Raw genomic sequence first — 16,935 nt, 5'->3', positions numbered from 1 at the left:
GAATAAGCTACAAAGAATAAGTATATAGTAGAGATGAGCGAACACCAAAATGTTCGGGTGTTCGTTATTCGGAACGAACTTCCCGTGATGCTCGAGGGTTCGTTTCGAACAACGAACCCCATTGAAGTCAATGGGCGACCAGAACATTTTTGTATTTCGCCGATGCTCGCTAAGGTTTTCATGTGTGAAAATCTGGGCAATTCAAGAAAGTGATGGGAATGACACAGAAACGGATAGGGCAGGCGAGGGGCTACGTGTTGGGCTGCATCTCAAGTTCACAGGTCCCACTATTAAGCCACAATACCGGCAAGAGTGGGCCCCCCCCCTCCCAACAACTTTTACTTCTGAAAAGCCCTCATTAGCATGGCATACCTTTGCTAAGCACCACACTACCTCCAACAAAGCACAATCACTGCCTGCATGACACTCCACTGACACTTCTCCTGGGTTACATGCTGCCCAACCGCCCCCCCTCCCCCCCCCCACAGCGCACACCAAAGTGTCCCTGGGCAGCCTTCAGCTGCCCTCATGCCACACCACGCTCATGTCTATTTAGAATTGCGTCTGCCATGACGAGGGACCGCAGGCACACACTGCAGAGGTTGGCACGGCTAGGCAGCGACCCTCTTTAAAAGGGGCGGGGCGATAGCCCACAATGCTGTACAGAAGCAATGAGAAATAGAATCCTGTGCCACCGCCATCAGGAGCTGCACACGTGGGCATAGCAATGGGGAACCTATGTGCCACACACTATTCATTCTGTCAAGGTGTCTGCATGCCCCAGTCAGACCGGGCTTTTTAATTCATAGACACAGGCAGGTACAACTCCCTATTGTGAAGTCCCTGTCGACCCACAGCATGGGTGGCTCCCTGGAACCCACCGGCGGTACACAGAAATATCCCATTGCATTGCCCAACACAGCTGAGGTAGTAATGTCGTGCTTAATGCAGGTGGGCTTCGGCCCACACTGCATGCCCCAGTCTGACTGGGGTTCTTTATAAGTGTACAGATGTAGTAAAAAGTCCGTGTGCACCTACAGCATGGGTGGGTGCCAGGAAGCCACCGGCGGTACATAGAAATATCCCATTGCATTGCCCAACACAGCTGAGGTAGTAATGTTGTGCTTAACCCTTTCCAATCCAATTTGTATATGGTTTTCCTAGGGGGCTTACTCTTTTTCTGCTGTTATACAACGGCGCTATATGCTGGCTAAAGCCAGTACTGCATGAGCTGACACGTAGGATAGGCTCCGACAGCAGAGAGGCTGGCAATATACAGTAAGAGAACCCCGACGGACGTCTACCAACAACGGAGCTGTACAGCCTTAAACCCTAATGTCTTCACAGGTCACACAGTGGACTGGAAAGGGTTAATGCAGGTGGGTTTCGGCCCACACTGCATGCCCCAGTCAGACTGGGGTTCTTTACAAGTGGACACATGTAGGTTAAACTCCCTGTGGACCCACTGCCTGGGTGGGTGCCAGGAAGCCACCGGCGGTACATAGAAATATCCCATTGCATTGCCCAACACAGCTGAGGTAGTAATGTCGTGCGTAATACAGGTGGGCTTCGGCCCACACTGCATGCCCCAGTCAGACGGGTTCTTTAGAAGTGTACAGATGTATTAAAAACTCAGTGTGCACCTACAGCATGGGTGGCTCCCTGGAACCCACCGGCGGTACATAAAAATATCCCATTGCATTGCCCAACACAGCTGAGGTAGTAATGTCGTGCTTAATGCAGGTGGGCTTCGGCCCACACTGCATGCCCCAGTCTGACTGGGGTTCTTTACAAGTGGACACATGTAGGTTAAACTCCCTGTGGACCCACGGCCTGGGTGGGTGCCAGGAAGCCACCGGCGGTACATAGAAATATCCCATTGCATTGCCCAACACAGCTGAGGTAGTAATGTCGTGCGTAATACAGGTGGGCTTCGGCCCACACTGCATGGCCCAGTCAGACGGGTTCTTTAGAAGTGTACAGATGTATTAAAAACTCAGTGTGCACCTACAGCATGGGTGGCTCCCTGGAACCCACCGGCGGTACATAAAAATATCCAATTGCATTGCCCAACACAGCTGAGGTAACGTCAGCTGTAATGCAGGTGGGCTAAAAATTAATTTGATTACACTGTAGGCGAGGGCCCACAAAAATTGCTGTATCAACAGTACTAATGTACATCCCAAAAATTGGCCATGGCCAGCCAAGAGGGCAGGTGAAACCCATTAATCGCTTTGGTTAATGTGGCTTAAGTGGTAACTAGGCCTGGAGGCAGCCCAGTGTAACGAAAAATTGGTTCAAGTTAAAGTTCCAATGCTTTTAAGCGCATTGAAACTTATAAAAATTGTTCTGAAAAATTATTTGAGTGAGCCTTGTGGCCCTAAGAAAAATTGCCCGTTCAGCGTGATTACGTGAGGTTTCAGGAGGAGGAGCAGGAGGAGGAGGAGGAGGAATATTAGACACAGATTGATGAAGCAGAAATGTCCCCGTTTTGGATGGTGAGAGAGAACGTAGCTTCCATCCGCGGGTGCAGCCTACGTATTGCTTACGTATCGCTGCTGTCCGCTGGTGGAGAACAGAAGTCTGGGGAAATCCAGCCTTTGTTCATCTTGATGAGTGTTAGCCTGTCGGCACTGTCGGTTGACAAGCGGCTACGCTTATCTGTGATGATTCCCCCAGCCGCACTAAACACCCTCTCCGACAAGACGCTAGCCGCAGGACAAGCAAGCACCTCCAGGGCATACAGCGCTAGTTCAGGCCACATGTCCAGCTTCGACACCCAGTAGTTGTAGGGGGCAGAGGCGTCACCAAGGATGGTCGTGCGATCCGCTACGTACTCCCTCACCATCCTTTTACAGTGCTCCCGCCGACTCAGCCGTGACTGGGGAGCGGTGACACAGTCTTGGTGGGGAGACATAAAGCTGGCCAGGCCCTTAAAGACTGTTGCACTACCTGGGATGTACATGCTGCTCGATCTACGCACATCCCCTGCTACCTTGCCCTCGGTACTGCGCCTTCTGCCACTAGCGCTGTCGGCTGGGAATTTTACCATCAGCTTGTCCGCAAGGGTCCTGTGGTATAGCAACACTCTCGAACCCCTTTCCTCTTCGGGAATCAGAGTGGGCAGGTTCTCCTTATACCGTGGATCGAGCAGTGTGTACACCCAGTAATCCGTCGTGGCCAGAATGCGTGCAACGCGAGGGTCACGAGAAAGGCATCCTAACATGAAGTCAGCCATGTGTGCCAGGGTACCTGTACGCAACACATGGCTGTCTTCACTAGGAAGATCACTATCAGGATCCTCCTCCTCCTCCTCAGGCCATACACGCTGAAAGGATGACAGGCAATCAGCCGGTGTACCGTCAGCAGCGGCCCAAGCTGTCTCTTCCCCCTCCTCCTCATCCTCCTCATGCTCCTCCTCCTCCTCCTGTATGCGCTGAGAAATAGACAGGAGGGTGCCCTGACTATCCAGCGGCATACTGTCTTCCCCCGCCCCCATTTCCGAGCGCAAAGCAGCTGCCTTTATGGTTTGCAGGGAATTTCTCAAGATGCATAGCAGAGGAATGGTGACGCTAATGATTGTAGCATCGCCGCTCACCACCTGGGTAGACTCCTCAAAATTACCAAGGACATGGCAGATGTCTGCCAACCAGGCCCACTCTTCTGAAAGGAATTGAGGAGGCTGACTCCCACTGCGCCGCCCATGTTGGAGTTGGTATTCGACTATAGCTCTACGTTGTTCATAGAGCCTGGCCAACATGTGGAGCGTAGAGTTCCACCGGGTGGGCACGTCGCACAGCAGTCGGTGCACTGGCAGCTTAAAGTGATGTTGCAGGGTGCGCAGGGTGGCAGCGTCCGTGTGGGACTTGCGGAAATGTGCGCAGAGCCGGCGCGCCTTTACGAGCAGGTCTGACAAGCGTGGGTAGCTTTTCAGAAAGCGCTGAACCACCAAATTAAAGACATGGGCCAGGCATGGCACGTGCGTGAGGCTGCCGAGCTGCAGAGCTGCCACCAGGTTACGGCCGTTGTCACACACGACCATGCCCGGTTGGAGGCTCAGCGGCGCAAGCCAGCGGTCGGTCTGCTGTGTCAGACCCTGCAGCAGTTCGTGGGCCGTGTGCCTCTTATCTCCTAAGCTGAGTAGTTTCAGCACGGCCTGCTGACGCTTGCCCACCGCTGTGCTGCCACACCGCGCGACACCGACTGCTGGCGACATGCTGCTGCTAACACATCTTGATTGCGAGACAGAGGAGGAGGAGGAGGAGGAGGGTGCTTTAGTGGAGGAAGCATACACCTCCGCAGATACCAGCACCGAGCTGGGGCCCGCAATTCTGGGGGTGGGTAGGACGTGAGCGGTCCCAGGCTCTGACTCTGTCCCAGCCTCCACTAAATTCACCCAATGTGCCGTCAGGGAGATGTAGTGGCCCTGCCCGCCTGTGCTTGTCCACGTGTCCGTAGTTAAGTGGACCGTGGCAGTAACCGCGTTGGTGAGGGCGCGCACAATGTTGCGGGAGACGTGGTCGTGCAGGGCTGGGACGGCACATCGGGAAAAGTAGTGGCGACTGGGAACTGAGTAGCGTGGGGCCGCCGCCTCCATGATACTTTTGAAGGACTCAGTTTCCACAACCCTATACGGCAGCATCTCAAGGCTGATGAATTTTGCTATGCGGACGGTTAACGTTTGAGCGTGCGGGTGCGTGGCGGCGTACTTGCGCTTGCGCTCGAACACTTGCGCAAGCGACGGCTGAACGGTGCGCTGAACTACACTGCTGGATGGGGCCGAGGACAGCGGAGATGAGGGTGTGGGTGCAGGCCATGAGGCGGTAGTGCCTGTGTCCTGAGAGGGGGGTTGCATCTCAGTGGCAGGTTGGGGCACAGGGGGAGAGGCAGGGGTGCAAACCGGAGGCGGTGAACGGCCTTCGTCCCACCTTGCGGGGTGCTTGGCCATCATATGTCTGCGCATGGTGGTGGTGGTGAGGCTGTTGGTGTTGGCTCCCCGGCTGAGCTTTGCGCGACAAAGGTTGCACACCACTGTTCGTCGGTCGTCAGGCGTCTCTGTGAAAAACTGCCAGACCTTAGAGCACCTCGGCCTCCGCAGGGTGGCATGGCGCGAGGGGGCGCTTTGGGAAACACTTGGTGGATTATTCGGTCTGGCCCTGCCTCTACCCCTGGCCACTGCACTGCCTCTTGCAACCTGCCCTGCTGATGCCCTTGACTCCCCCTCTGAAGACCTGTCCTCCTGAGTAAGCGTTGCACACCAGGTGGGGTCAGTCACCTCATCGTCCTGCTGCTCTTCCTCCGAATCCTCTGTGCGCTGCTCCCTGGGACTTACTGCCCTTACTACTACCTCACTGCAAGACAACTGTGTCTGATCGTCATCGTCCTCCTCACCCACAGAAAGTTGTTGAGACAGTTGGCGGAAGTCCCCAGCCTCTTCCCCCGGACCCCGGGAACTTTCGAATGGTTGGGCATCAGTGACGATAAACTCCTCTGGTGGGAGAGGAACCGCTGCTGCCCAATCTAAGCAGGGGCCCGAGAACAGTTCCTGGGAGTGTTCCCGCTCCTGAGCAGGTGTTATTGTAGTGGAGTGAGGAGGCTGGGAGGAAGGAGGAGCAGCAGACAGAGGATTCGGATTGGCAGCAGTGGACGGCGCAGAACTGCGGGTAGACGATAGGTTGCTCGAAGCACTTTCTGCCATCCAGGACAGGACCTGCTCACACTGCTCATTTTCTAATAACCGTCTCCCGCGTGGACCCATTAATTGGGCGATGAATGTGGGGACGCCAGAAACGTGCCTCTCTCCTAATCGCGCAGCAGTCGGCTGCGACACACCGGGATCAGGAGCTCGGGCTGTGCCCACACCCTGACTTGGCCCTCCGCGTCCTCGGCCGCGTCCACGTCCTCTAGGCCTACCCCTACCCCTCAGCATGCTGTATTACCAGTGATTTGATTTCACAGGCAGGAAATAAATTGGCGCAAGACTGCAGGCCAAATATAATTTTTGCCCTTTTTGGAAAACAAAAGGCCCCACTGCCTCTAGTGAATGAATTATCTAAGTTTAATAACTGTGCTGTGTCCCTGCTTATGTGTCACAGAACGTGAGGGTAGCAGAGTTATTATAACTCTTGGAGAGCAGGTATTTTTTTCCCAATTAAGGAAAGCAAATGGCGAAGCCAGCAGTAAAGCGTAGCTGGGTGCGTCTGATTTAGCAATGTTGTTCAAGCAGCTCACACGTGTCCACCGCCCTTAGGACGGACAGAGGCTGGACAAATAGATTTGTTTTCAGTTTTTTTCCACCAAAAGGCAGCACTACGTATATTCAATGAACATGAGAAGTTTAATAACTGTGCTGTGTCCCTGCTTATGTGTCACAGAACGTGAGGGTAGCAGAGTTATTATAACTCTTGGAGAGCAGGTATTTTTTTCCCAATTAAGGAAAGCAAATGGCGAAGCCAGCAGTAAAGCGTAGCTGGGTGCGTCTGATTTAGCAATGTTGTTCAAGCAGCTCACACGTGTCCACCGCCCTTAGGACGGACAGAGGCTGGACAAATAGATTTGTTTTCAGTTTTTTTCCACCAAAAGGCAGCACTGCGTATATTCAATGAACATGAGAAGTTTAATAACTGTGCTGTGTCCCTGCTTATGTGTCACAGAACGTGAGGGTAGCAGAGTTATTATAACTCTTGGAGAGCAGGTATTTTTTTCCCAATTAAGGAAAGCAAATGGCGAAGCCAGCAGTAAAGCGTAGCTGGGTGCGTCTGATTTAGCAATGTTGTTCAAGCAGCTCACACGTGTCCACCGCCCTTAGGACGGACAGAGGCTGGACAAATAGATTTGTTTTCAGTTTTTTTCCACCAAAAGGCAGCACTGCGTATATTCTATGAATAATAACTGTGTTGTGGCCCTGCCTATACAATTCTTTCCCTGCAGTATCAATGGAGGGTGCAATGGTCTGCAGAGGCGATTTTGAGAAGCAAAAAAAAATGCAGCACAGCTAACAGCAGCCTGGACAGTACTGCACACGGATAAATATGGCCCTAGAAAGGACCGTTGAGGTTCTTGAAGGCTACACTCACTCCTAACACTCTCCCTGCCTATGCAGCACTTCTGTCCCTAATGCCAGGTGCAACGGTCTGCAGAGGCGATTTTGAGAAAAAAAAATTTGCCACTGCTAACAGCAGCCAACACACAGCTATCAGTGGCCCTAATAAGGACCTTTGGGGGGTCTTGAAGCCTACACTAACTACCAATTCTTTCCCTACAGCAGCTCCGGTACAAACAGCACTGTCCCTCATCTAACTCACACCGCATCTGAGGCGAACCGCGGGAGGGGCCGACTTTTATGTTCGGGTGACACCTGATCTCCCCAGCCACTCACAGCAGGGGGGTGGTATAGGGCTTGAACGTCACAGGGGGAAGTTGTAATGCCTTCCCTGTCTTTCAATTGGCCAGAAAAGCGCGCTAACGTCTCAGGGAAGGAAGTGAAAGTAACCAGAACACCGCATGGTGTTCGTTACGAATAACGAACATCCCGAACACCCTAATATTCGCACGAATATCAAGCTCGGACGAACGCGTTCGCTCATCTCTAGTATATAGTCATGAGGATGAGCTGTGATCTCCTATTATAGCTGTGTGACAGGAGCTGTGTGATCATCATCAGTAACTGTGACAGAAGTGTCTGCATCCCCCTGTAGGCAGTTTCTTTGGTAGGTTCATGTAACTGCGTCACACAAACTGAGAATCTGACTTGAAAATGAACACATAACCCCAAGTAGAGCTGAGCTTGTCAGAACTGAGTTTACATGACCATCTAAGGAAAAACATACCAGGAGTTTCAGACAGAAATAATTAACCAAAGTAACACCAGCTCACTTATATATACTCAGGGGCTACCTACATAAGGAATGAATTTAAATAAATCCCTGGAGTGGCCCTTTAATCATCTCCCCCTGCAGATTACTTGACCCTTATTTACACTTCAAATCGTTACATTATGCTGAGCATGAACATTACATTTTACCATTATTACTATAGTTTATATCTACTTTAACTTCAGAAATTTTACTTTTACTTCTACTTGTATTTTGACTTTAGGTGTCTAGTGGAGAAAGGAGATGTGGCCTTTGTGCCTCACTATGCTGTATCTGATAACACAGATGGTAAGAAAACCAGTATCTTGCAAGCTTCCTTACAAGCTTCCCAACAAAACAGATCAAAAACAAATTGGATCCTATAGTAATTTTTGAATGTCTGAATTAAAATTTAACCTTCTGGATGTAGGAGTTAACCCCTTCATGGCCCAGGACATATATGTACATTCTGGGTTTGCGAGGGTTTGTATAGAGCAGAATCAGAAATCAATCCTGCTCCATAGAATCATAGAATGGTAGAGTTGGAAGGGACCTCCATGGTCATCTGGTCCAACCCCCTGCTCAGTGCAGGATTCACTGTCATCCCAGACAGATATTTGTCCAGCCTTTTTTTGAACACTTCCATTGAAGCAGAACTCACCATCTCCCATGGTAGCCTGTTCCACTCATTAATCACCCCCACTGTCAGAAAGATTTTTCTAATATCTATTTTGTGTTTCCTCCCTTTCAGTTTCATCCCATTGCTTGTAGTTTTCCCTTGTGCAATTGAGAATAGGGCTGATCCCTCTGCACTGTGACAGCCCTTCAGATATTTGTTTTTTTGCAAGCTATACATTCCCAGATCTTTTAACCATTCCTCATAAGACAAGATTTGCAGACCGCTCACCATCTTGGTAACTCATCTCTGAACTTGCTCCAGTTTGTCTATGTCTTTTTTTTAATATGGGGTGCTCAGAACTGGACACAGTATTCCAGATGAGGTATAACTAAGGAAGAGTAGAGGGGGATAATTACCTCACGTAATCTAGACTCTCTGCTTCTCCAAATACATCCCAGAATTGTGTTTGCCTTTTTGGCTGTTGCATCACATTGTTGACTCATGTTCAGTCTGTGATCTATTAGTATACCCAAGTCTTTTTCACATGTGCTGCTTAGCCCAATTCCTCCCAATTCTGCATGTGCTTTTTTCATTTTTCTTGCCAAGATGTAGTCCTTTGCATTTCTCCTTGTTAAATACCATTCTGTTATTCGCCCCCCACTGTTCAAGCTTTTTGAATACTCTCCCTCTCTTCCCTAGTGTTAGCTATCCCTCCTAGCTTTGTGTCATCTGCAAATTTGATCAGTTTCCAACCAATTCCCTCCTCCAGATCATTTATAAAAATGTTGAACAACACTGGGCGTAGGACAGAGCCTTGTGGTACCCCACTTGATACATTCTTCCACTTGGATGTCCAGCCATTTATGACCACTCTTTGAGTACGATCACTCAGCCAGTTGTAAATCCACCTAACAGTAGCCTTGTCAATCCCATATTTGGTCATTTTTTCAATAGGTATAGTATGAGATACGTTGTCAAATGTTTTACTAAAGTCAAGATATACTATATCCACCGCATTTCCCTGATCAACACAGTCGGTGATTCTGTCATAGAAGGAAATTAGATTCGTCTGGCATGACTCGTTTGTTATAAACCCAAGCTGTCTCTGGTTAAGAACTCCATTTTTATCCAAGTACTTGCATACATGCTGTTAAATAATTTGTTCAAAGATCTTTCCCGGTATAGAAGTCAGGCTCACAGGCTTGTAGTTTCCTGGATTCACCTTCTTCCCTTTTTTGAAGATTGGGTCAACACTTGCCCTTTTCTGGATCCACCTTCTTCCCTTTTTTGAAGATTGGGACAACATTTGCCCTTTTCCAATCTTCTGGGACTTTTCCTGTTCTCCAGGAATTTTGAAAGATTATGGCAAGTGGTTCAGCAATCACCTCTGCTGCTTCCTTTAGTATCCTAGGATGTAATTCATCTGGACCTTGAGACTTGAATTCATTTAAGTTAGCTAAGTGTTCCCTCACCATCTCTCTGCTTATAGATAGCCTGCATTCTTTTATTCCCCTTTTTGACAGCTGACACCCGCCAGCAACAACAGTGATAAGTGTGTATACTGGTAACCTTTTAAATGTTGCTGTCAAAGGTTGTCTTCGCAGGTTATGCAATTGAGTTTGTTGCCCACTTCCACAAACATTTTTTAACTTCAAGGGTTCCAGAATCTCCTCTAGCAGCCAGAGCCTTGACCCATTCCATTCACAATCTTCTGTCTCAAGATGTCATAGTGCGGGTCCCATCTTCCCAGTGTTGCAAGGGTTTTCCTTCCAGTGTGTTTCAGGCTGGTCCTGGATCTGAAAGCCCTAAATTGCTACATAAGAGTTTAGCATTTTTGAATGGAGTCCTTAAGGTCAGTTGTGACATCCATGGAGCCGGGCAAATTCTTTTCGTCCACAGACGTCAAGGATGCCTATCTGCACATCCCCATTTGTCAGGTGCATCAGTGTTTCCTGCAGTTTTCCATTCGGTCCAGGCGTTACCAGTTTGCAGCCCTCCCATTTGGTCTGGCTAATGCACTCTGGGTTTTTACCAAGGTGCTGGCGGCAGTCATGGCTCTCCATCTAAAAGGGATTGTGTCCATTATTTCTTTGCATGACATCCTGATAAAAGCTCTTCTCGGGAGTCCAGCCTACAAAGTCTTCAGATCAGAGTCAACACTCTGGTCAGATTTGGATGGGTTATTAATAGAGATGAGTGAACCTACTCATTTCGAGTAATTACTTGATCGAGCACCGCGATTTTCGAGTACTTCCGTACTCGGGTGAAAAGATTCGGGAGGCGGGGGGAGGCGTGGCGGAGTGGGGGGTAACACCGGGGAACAGGGGGGAGCCCTCTCTCTCTCCCTCTCCCCCCCACTCCCCGCTGCAACCCCCCACTCACCCACGGCGCCCCCGAATCTTTTTGCCCGAGTACGGAAGTACTCGAAAATCGCGGCGCTCGGGCGAAAAAGAGGCGTGGCCGAGTATGCTCGCTCATCTCTAGTCATCAATTTTCCCAGGTTGTTACCCATCGGAGCCCAGTGCATAATTTTTTGCCCCTCAAAAACCAAGCCCTCAGACAGCTACATCAATAGATAAATAACAAGAGTTATGATTTTTTTTTGACGGTGGGGAAGAAAAACAAAAAGGAAAAAAAAAAGGATGCATCATTAAGGGGTTAAAAACATGTCTTGTAAAAATTTGCATTGAAGCTTGTTGGCTTAAAGACAAGAACTTCCAAAGACATGTTTTATATTCATGGCCACCATCATATCCACCAAATGCAGGTCAAAATAGTGCAATTTTCGATGAGAAAACGGCGGACGGCGTCACAGAAGCCTGATGGTCTCCATTATAGTCAAAGGGATCCTTCCAGCACCATGTGTTTCTGTTGTAAGACAGATCCAACATTATGCTTTCCTGCTACCACAATGGAGCAGGAGAAGTCATCACTAAGGAGGATATAGCCCTAGCTGCCACAAACTTATGCTTGCTAACTATGTAGTAAATATGACGCGTAAGATGCAAGAAAAAAATGTAAGTTCTATGCAGCAGAGCTTGTCAGTTTGCTAATCAACTAATAATAAGAAAGACGTCAGGCAGCAGGTTTGGTGCGGTTGTATTTTATGCATTCATGAGAATACACAGATAGTAATGCCTCCTCAACACACAAGATGGCGACGTTTCGACTCTAAAGAATGAGTCTTTGTCAAGCTAGTAAGTTCTATGCAGCAGAGCTTGTCAGTTTGCTAATCAACTAATAACCTTAATGGATCCTCTTCAGGTCTTCTTATGTCCTCAGTTACCAGTTATGTATTCAACAAGGTGGCTTAGCATAATGTGAAATAAGAAAAAAAAATGATAGCCACCGGCTGCAACCAGGGACACATCTTCTCACCCCCTTCTGCTGCTATTGCTGACATCCTCGGCCTTCTCAGTTGCTGTGCGGCCAGCGCCACATCATCCCTCCTGCCACTGCCTGGCCCCGTAGGGCACATGGGATTTGCACTATATATTACAGGATAATGGACTACATCTTTTGTTATTTGTCCTACAGGTAAAAATCCTGCATTTTGGGCAAAAGATTTAAAATCATCAGACTTTGAGTTATTATGTCCTGATGGATCCCGTGCCCCTGTCAGTGACCACAAAAAGTGCAGACTTGGAGGTGCCTCCATTAAAGCTGTTGTTTGCCGGGAGGACCGTCTCAGTGATGTTGTAAGAATTATTCAGAATCAGCAAGTAAGTGTCTGAATATGACTTGAGAGGTTGCTGAGCCAATATAAGCACAATTGTATTTCATAGTCGGGAAAAGTTGTGTATTTTTAGTTGTGCTCTCAACGTGACAACAACATGTAAATATGCAAAATGTGTATCAGAGCGCCTACATACCATGTACTAGGGCGTGGGTGCATCTGCTGCCCCAGCATCCCCTATAGTTACATCCTGGTATAGATTGCACTTTAGGGCTTAAACAGACGAGCACATGCGCGAGTACGCTCCCTGCTGCAGAGCATATTTGCGCATGAACGAGTTAAAATGCTTTTTTTCTTCTTACCATTTAAATTTTGCACTAATGTGTGCAGTAAAAAAAAAAAGTAGGCTGATAGATCGTGCTATATCTTTTCTGAGACATAGAAAAACTATGCGCGAGAAAGATAGGGCAAGGACTATTTTTTTGCGCATAGTAATATCGTGTGAGAATCCCGCTAGTGCAAACGAAACCATTGAAATCAATGATTTTGTTACATCCTGTATTCCGGCCGTTATTTTCAGGGCCACAAAACACTACAAAATCACGTTCGTATGTTAAAGTAGTGTGTGTGTGTATTAACAGGCTGCTCTTTTTGTGATACAATTCAGTTAGCGCATACATTGGTAGGCTTTGTTCCATTGAGGTGATGTCATACATCTAATATAAATAAGCTTACATGTTTTTTCTTGCACCAGTCTTTGAACACTTTGTCTCACCTTAGGACCATAATTTTGTTGCCATTCGATTCCTTAGATCCTCATCACCGCCATAAAATCCTAAAATTTGAGATGGGTACATTGAGTGACCCGTCGGACCAAGTCAAAGTTCCCATGCTAAGTGTAGCGGTGAGCGCTGTAATGGAGATTCAAGCATTACTAAGCAACGTTCATAGTCTCACGAGACTATGCGGGACTATGAATGTCACTGCTGGCTGAAGCGCCAGTGAAGGAGAGAGAAACATACACACACATATGCAGAGAGGTGGCGCACGGAGAGAGAGGGGACAGAGGCGGTACATGGAAAAAGAGGGACAGAGAGGCAGCGCACAGAGAGAGAGGGGGACAGAGAGGCAGTGCACAGAAAGAGAGGGACAATAAGGCGGCCCACAGAAAGAGAAGGACAGAGGCGGTGCACAGAGAGAAAGGGACAGAGAGGTGGCGCATGGAGAGAGAGACAGAGAGGAGGCGCATGGAGAGAGAGCGACAGAGAGGCAGTGCACGGAGAGAGAGGGTACAGAGAGGCAGTGCACAGAGAGAGGGGGACAGCGAGGCGGTGCATGGAAAGAGAGGGACAATGAGGCGGCCCACAGAAAGAGAGGGACAGAGGCGGTGCACAGAGAGAGAGGGCCAGAGAGGCGGTGCACGGAGAGAGAGTGACAGAGAGGCGGCACATGGAGAGGGACAGAGAGGCGGTGCATGGAGAGAGAGGGACAGAGAGGTGGCGCACAGAGAGAAAGCGTCAGCGTCAGAACCTGCGCAGTGTGATTTTTTTATTTTTTTTTAAATCCCTGCTCAAAGCAGGGATGTGTATGAAAATGCTGCCCATACGCAATGTATTGCCTATGGATAGCATATCATACGCAGACCATATATTATATATAACCAAAAATGCTGCAGGTGAAAACTACGGTGAAAAAAAAAGCCCTCATGTTGCCATTCGATGGAAAAATAAAAAAGTTATGGCTTTTGAAAAGTGGAGATGAAAATCCTCCAAAAATTGTTACGTCCTTAACGCCAAAATAGGCCGTGTCCTTAAGTCCTTACTCACACGACCATTTTTACGCGGCTATTTAGCCACGATAAAACATCGGCTGAAAATCGCGATCATGTGAAGCATTGGATTCCAATGTATTCATTCCCATGGGCGATTTTTTTGGGCACATGAAAATAAACGCAGCATCAGAATCTCAAATTGCTGACAATTTTTGTCAGGTGATTTTTTTATTACGAATATTTCGGCCGATGGATTTCTGGGCTGCAGCGTATTTTTCACGCATTACGACCATGTGAATGGATCAGAAAACACTAATTAGTCTTGGGTCTCGATCGCAGCTGTTTTACAGTGTTGCAATTTTTGGCCACCTTGCCATATTCACCTTAATAAAGGCATAATAGTGTTGGTCTCAATTTATTGGCTGCATTTCACAATAATCTGTAATTCACAGGCTTTACTCTATTGTGGTGAACTAAAAGTATTGTGTATGTTTGTTTATAAGATACATTGTGATAACTTGACATTCGTGTGTGTATATTTGTAAGAGAGTGGAAGAGGGAGCTGTGTCACATACTCATTGGGTCCACCGTTCCAGCACCATGCCCCCAAGAAATCAATGCACACAGTGTGACCGTTTTCAGAAGGCTGTATGCGCATGCTCTGTCAAAGAGATGAATGGGGGACAGAGCACACATAGCCTTCTGCATAGAGGCGCTCCCCGGCTCCCTTTTCCTCACCTTTGAGCCCCATAACATAGTTTAATGGGTTTTAAACGTGCTGACAGGTTCCCTTTAGAACCAGTGTATGAAACCACTCTCTTAATAGATTAGCTCCCTGGTGCCAGATATCACAGGACATCTTCAGAGGTCTTGTGGAGTCTGTGCCTCGACAGAGCTGTTTTGTGGTACAATATACTGAACCAGCACAATATAAGGTGGCTTTAATATTTTGGATATTTACACATCGTGTGAGTGTAAATAACATATTTCTATGACATAAGTGTAGTACAAATGCTGGAATGCAGTATATAGATTTACAGGGGGTAGACAAAAATATGGAAACTCTATACAAAATACATGGGATGTCAATAATTAGCACTGAGCTGTGTTTTTGACCTCGCTTGGCTGAAAGCTTTCCCACAAAATTTGTTTGACTTCACCTCTTGCCCTGCTCTGGCTGGTTTTGGGAGCCAGCTGGTAAGAGCAGCTGAGTGGTTCAAACCCCTGACCAATGGAATCTTGTTGCTCCGTCAGATGTTCACTTCTGCCTGGCAGCATCTCTGTCATATTACCTCCACTTAAATTATACTTGGGATTATAAATCATATTTCAATAAGACATGTAGAGCCCGATTTTAAGGCATGCATTTCGGCATGCTGCTTCCTTTCTAATCCCGATATTTTCTCTTTTCCAGTCTCTCTATGGGCGGAAAGGATTTCAGAAGGATATATTCCAAATCTTTTCTTCACGTCACGGTCAAAACATCCTCTTCAATGATCACACACAATGCTTGATTGCCTTTGACAGGGTAAAAGAAATACACATTATGTATGACTTTTTTGGAAAGAAGAACTACAATGAGTACAAGGAGAGCCGCTGCTTCCCACCATCAGGTACATTTTCTGTTCTGACATTTTCATCATAGTAAACTGAACATTTGATGAATTATTTGTTTTAATATTCACAAAATATATTTTTAATTTTCATGATTTAAAGATAAGTTCAGAAAGTCTCTGAGAGTTTTTATTTTTTCATCATGGTCATGAAGGTAAATTGTGTAATAAATGTCCCTGAAGGGAGCCTCCCATTTAGGTACCAAATGTGGAGATACTGTAATATACTGTTTATTTATAACAAGCAAAGTCCAATTTGGACCTGAAAGAGCAGGATCTAACAGAAAAAAAATCAACTAGCTGAGGGGTTACACTGGAAAGTCACAGGCTTACACACCTCCAAGTGAGCCATTTGAGACAATCGCCCAACATTGCATTGCAAAGCGGTCTTCTAACGAGGTGTTCTTCTCAAAGAAGATGGACAGTATGCAAAATATGTAGTGAGACTGAAAATCTGTTAATGGAAATACGGTCGGGATATAAAGAAAATGAGCTAGGGGGAAGAATGGTATCCTGGTTATGGTATCCTAGGATGATTGCCGTCTACTGCTACGTGTAATGTCTGCTAATTGCACTCTCAGCAAAAAGGGAAGAAGGAGGGACCAAACATCATTTTGTGATGTATGTTAGGTTCTGGGTGTGTGATTGAGTCCTGCGCCTGTGTGGGTAAGTTTAACTGCTCCAATGGTGATTAATAAACTATAAACCAAGGATACTGTGATAGACTACATGCTATAGTAGCATTGTGAAATATATGGAAACAGCTAAACGCCCTCACTGGGCATGTTCCATATAGCCTACTCAGTATAGTATTCCAACTCATCAGACATCTATGATAGATTGCAAGGACAGTGGGACCATGCAAGTCAAAGAGATTCATCAGGATCAGTGGGAATCCAACAATCAGCCGTCTTGTAAAGGTGCATAATGGGAGGTTTTCTGTAACAATCCTACTAAAGAAATAAATGGAGTTTCACTAAGGTTTTATATGAACTACTCATTTTTGCCTTCTGTTTGTATCTACAGCATTGACTACTGCTTGCTCATTCCATCACTGCTGAGAAGACTTGGGAATAGAAACTTGGTCAACGAGATGTCAATTCTTGTTGTTTTCATTCCTCCATCTTACAATTTTCAGTTATTCGAATAAACAGTTTTACTGAACTTGTGTTTTTTTTATTCAGAGTATTTGAAAAACAAAAAGGAAAAACAATGGGAGGAAATTTACTAAGACCAACACTTCCAATGCCGATAGTATAATTTCCATGGCACCTCCCGATACCTTCTCAAAAATGTATGCCAGGTCCAACCTGGCGTAAATTTCTGGCATCATTAATGCCAGTTTCTGGCATAAATTATGCATAAATCTGATGGTCCCAGGGGCCATGTCTCCTTGTGAAAGC

The 16,935-nt window shown here is 47.2% G+C and overlaps 1 protein-coding gene across 3 annotated transcripts in view; it reads left to right on the top strand.

Moving 5' to 3' along the window:
* The window catches only part of LOC136622626 (saxiphilin-like), a 261,639-nt gene extending 244,943 nt beyond the window's left edge, over positions 1-16,696 (top strand). For all 3 annotated transcript variants that reach the window (XM_066598113.1, XM_066598110.1, XM_066598114.1), the window contains 4 exons: positions 8,098-8,162; positions 12,010-12,194; positions 15,334-15,532; positions 16,559-16,696. In XM_066598113.1, coding sequence (XP_066454210.1) covers positions 8,098-8,162; positions 12,010-12,194; positions 15,334-15,532; positions 16,559-16,593 — 484 coding nt within the window. In that variant the 3' untranslated portion in view covers positions 16,594-16,696. The remainder of the gene's footprint in view (positions 1-8,097; positions 8,163-12,009; positions 12,195-15,333; positions 15,533-16,558) is intronic.
* The last annotated feature ends 239 nt before the right edge of the window (positions 16,697-16,935 follow it).

This window comes from Eleutherodactylus coqui, chromosome 1, assembly GCF_035609145.1.
Source record: "Eleutherodactylus coqui strain aEleCoq1 chromosome 1, aEleCoq1.hap1, whole genome shotgun sequence".
In the NCBI taxonomy this organism is placed as follows: domain Eukaryota; kingdom Metazoa; phylum Chordata; class Amphibia; order Anura; family Eleutherodactylidae; genus Eleutherodactylus; species Eleutherodactylus coqui.
Note: the sequence above shows the minus strand (reverse complement) of the source record. Positions and strands in the feature narration are given on the sequence as shown.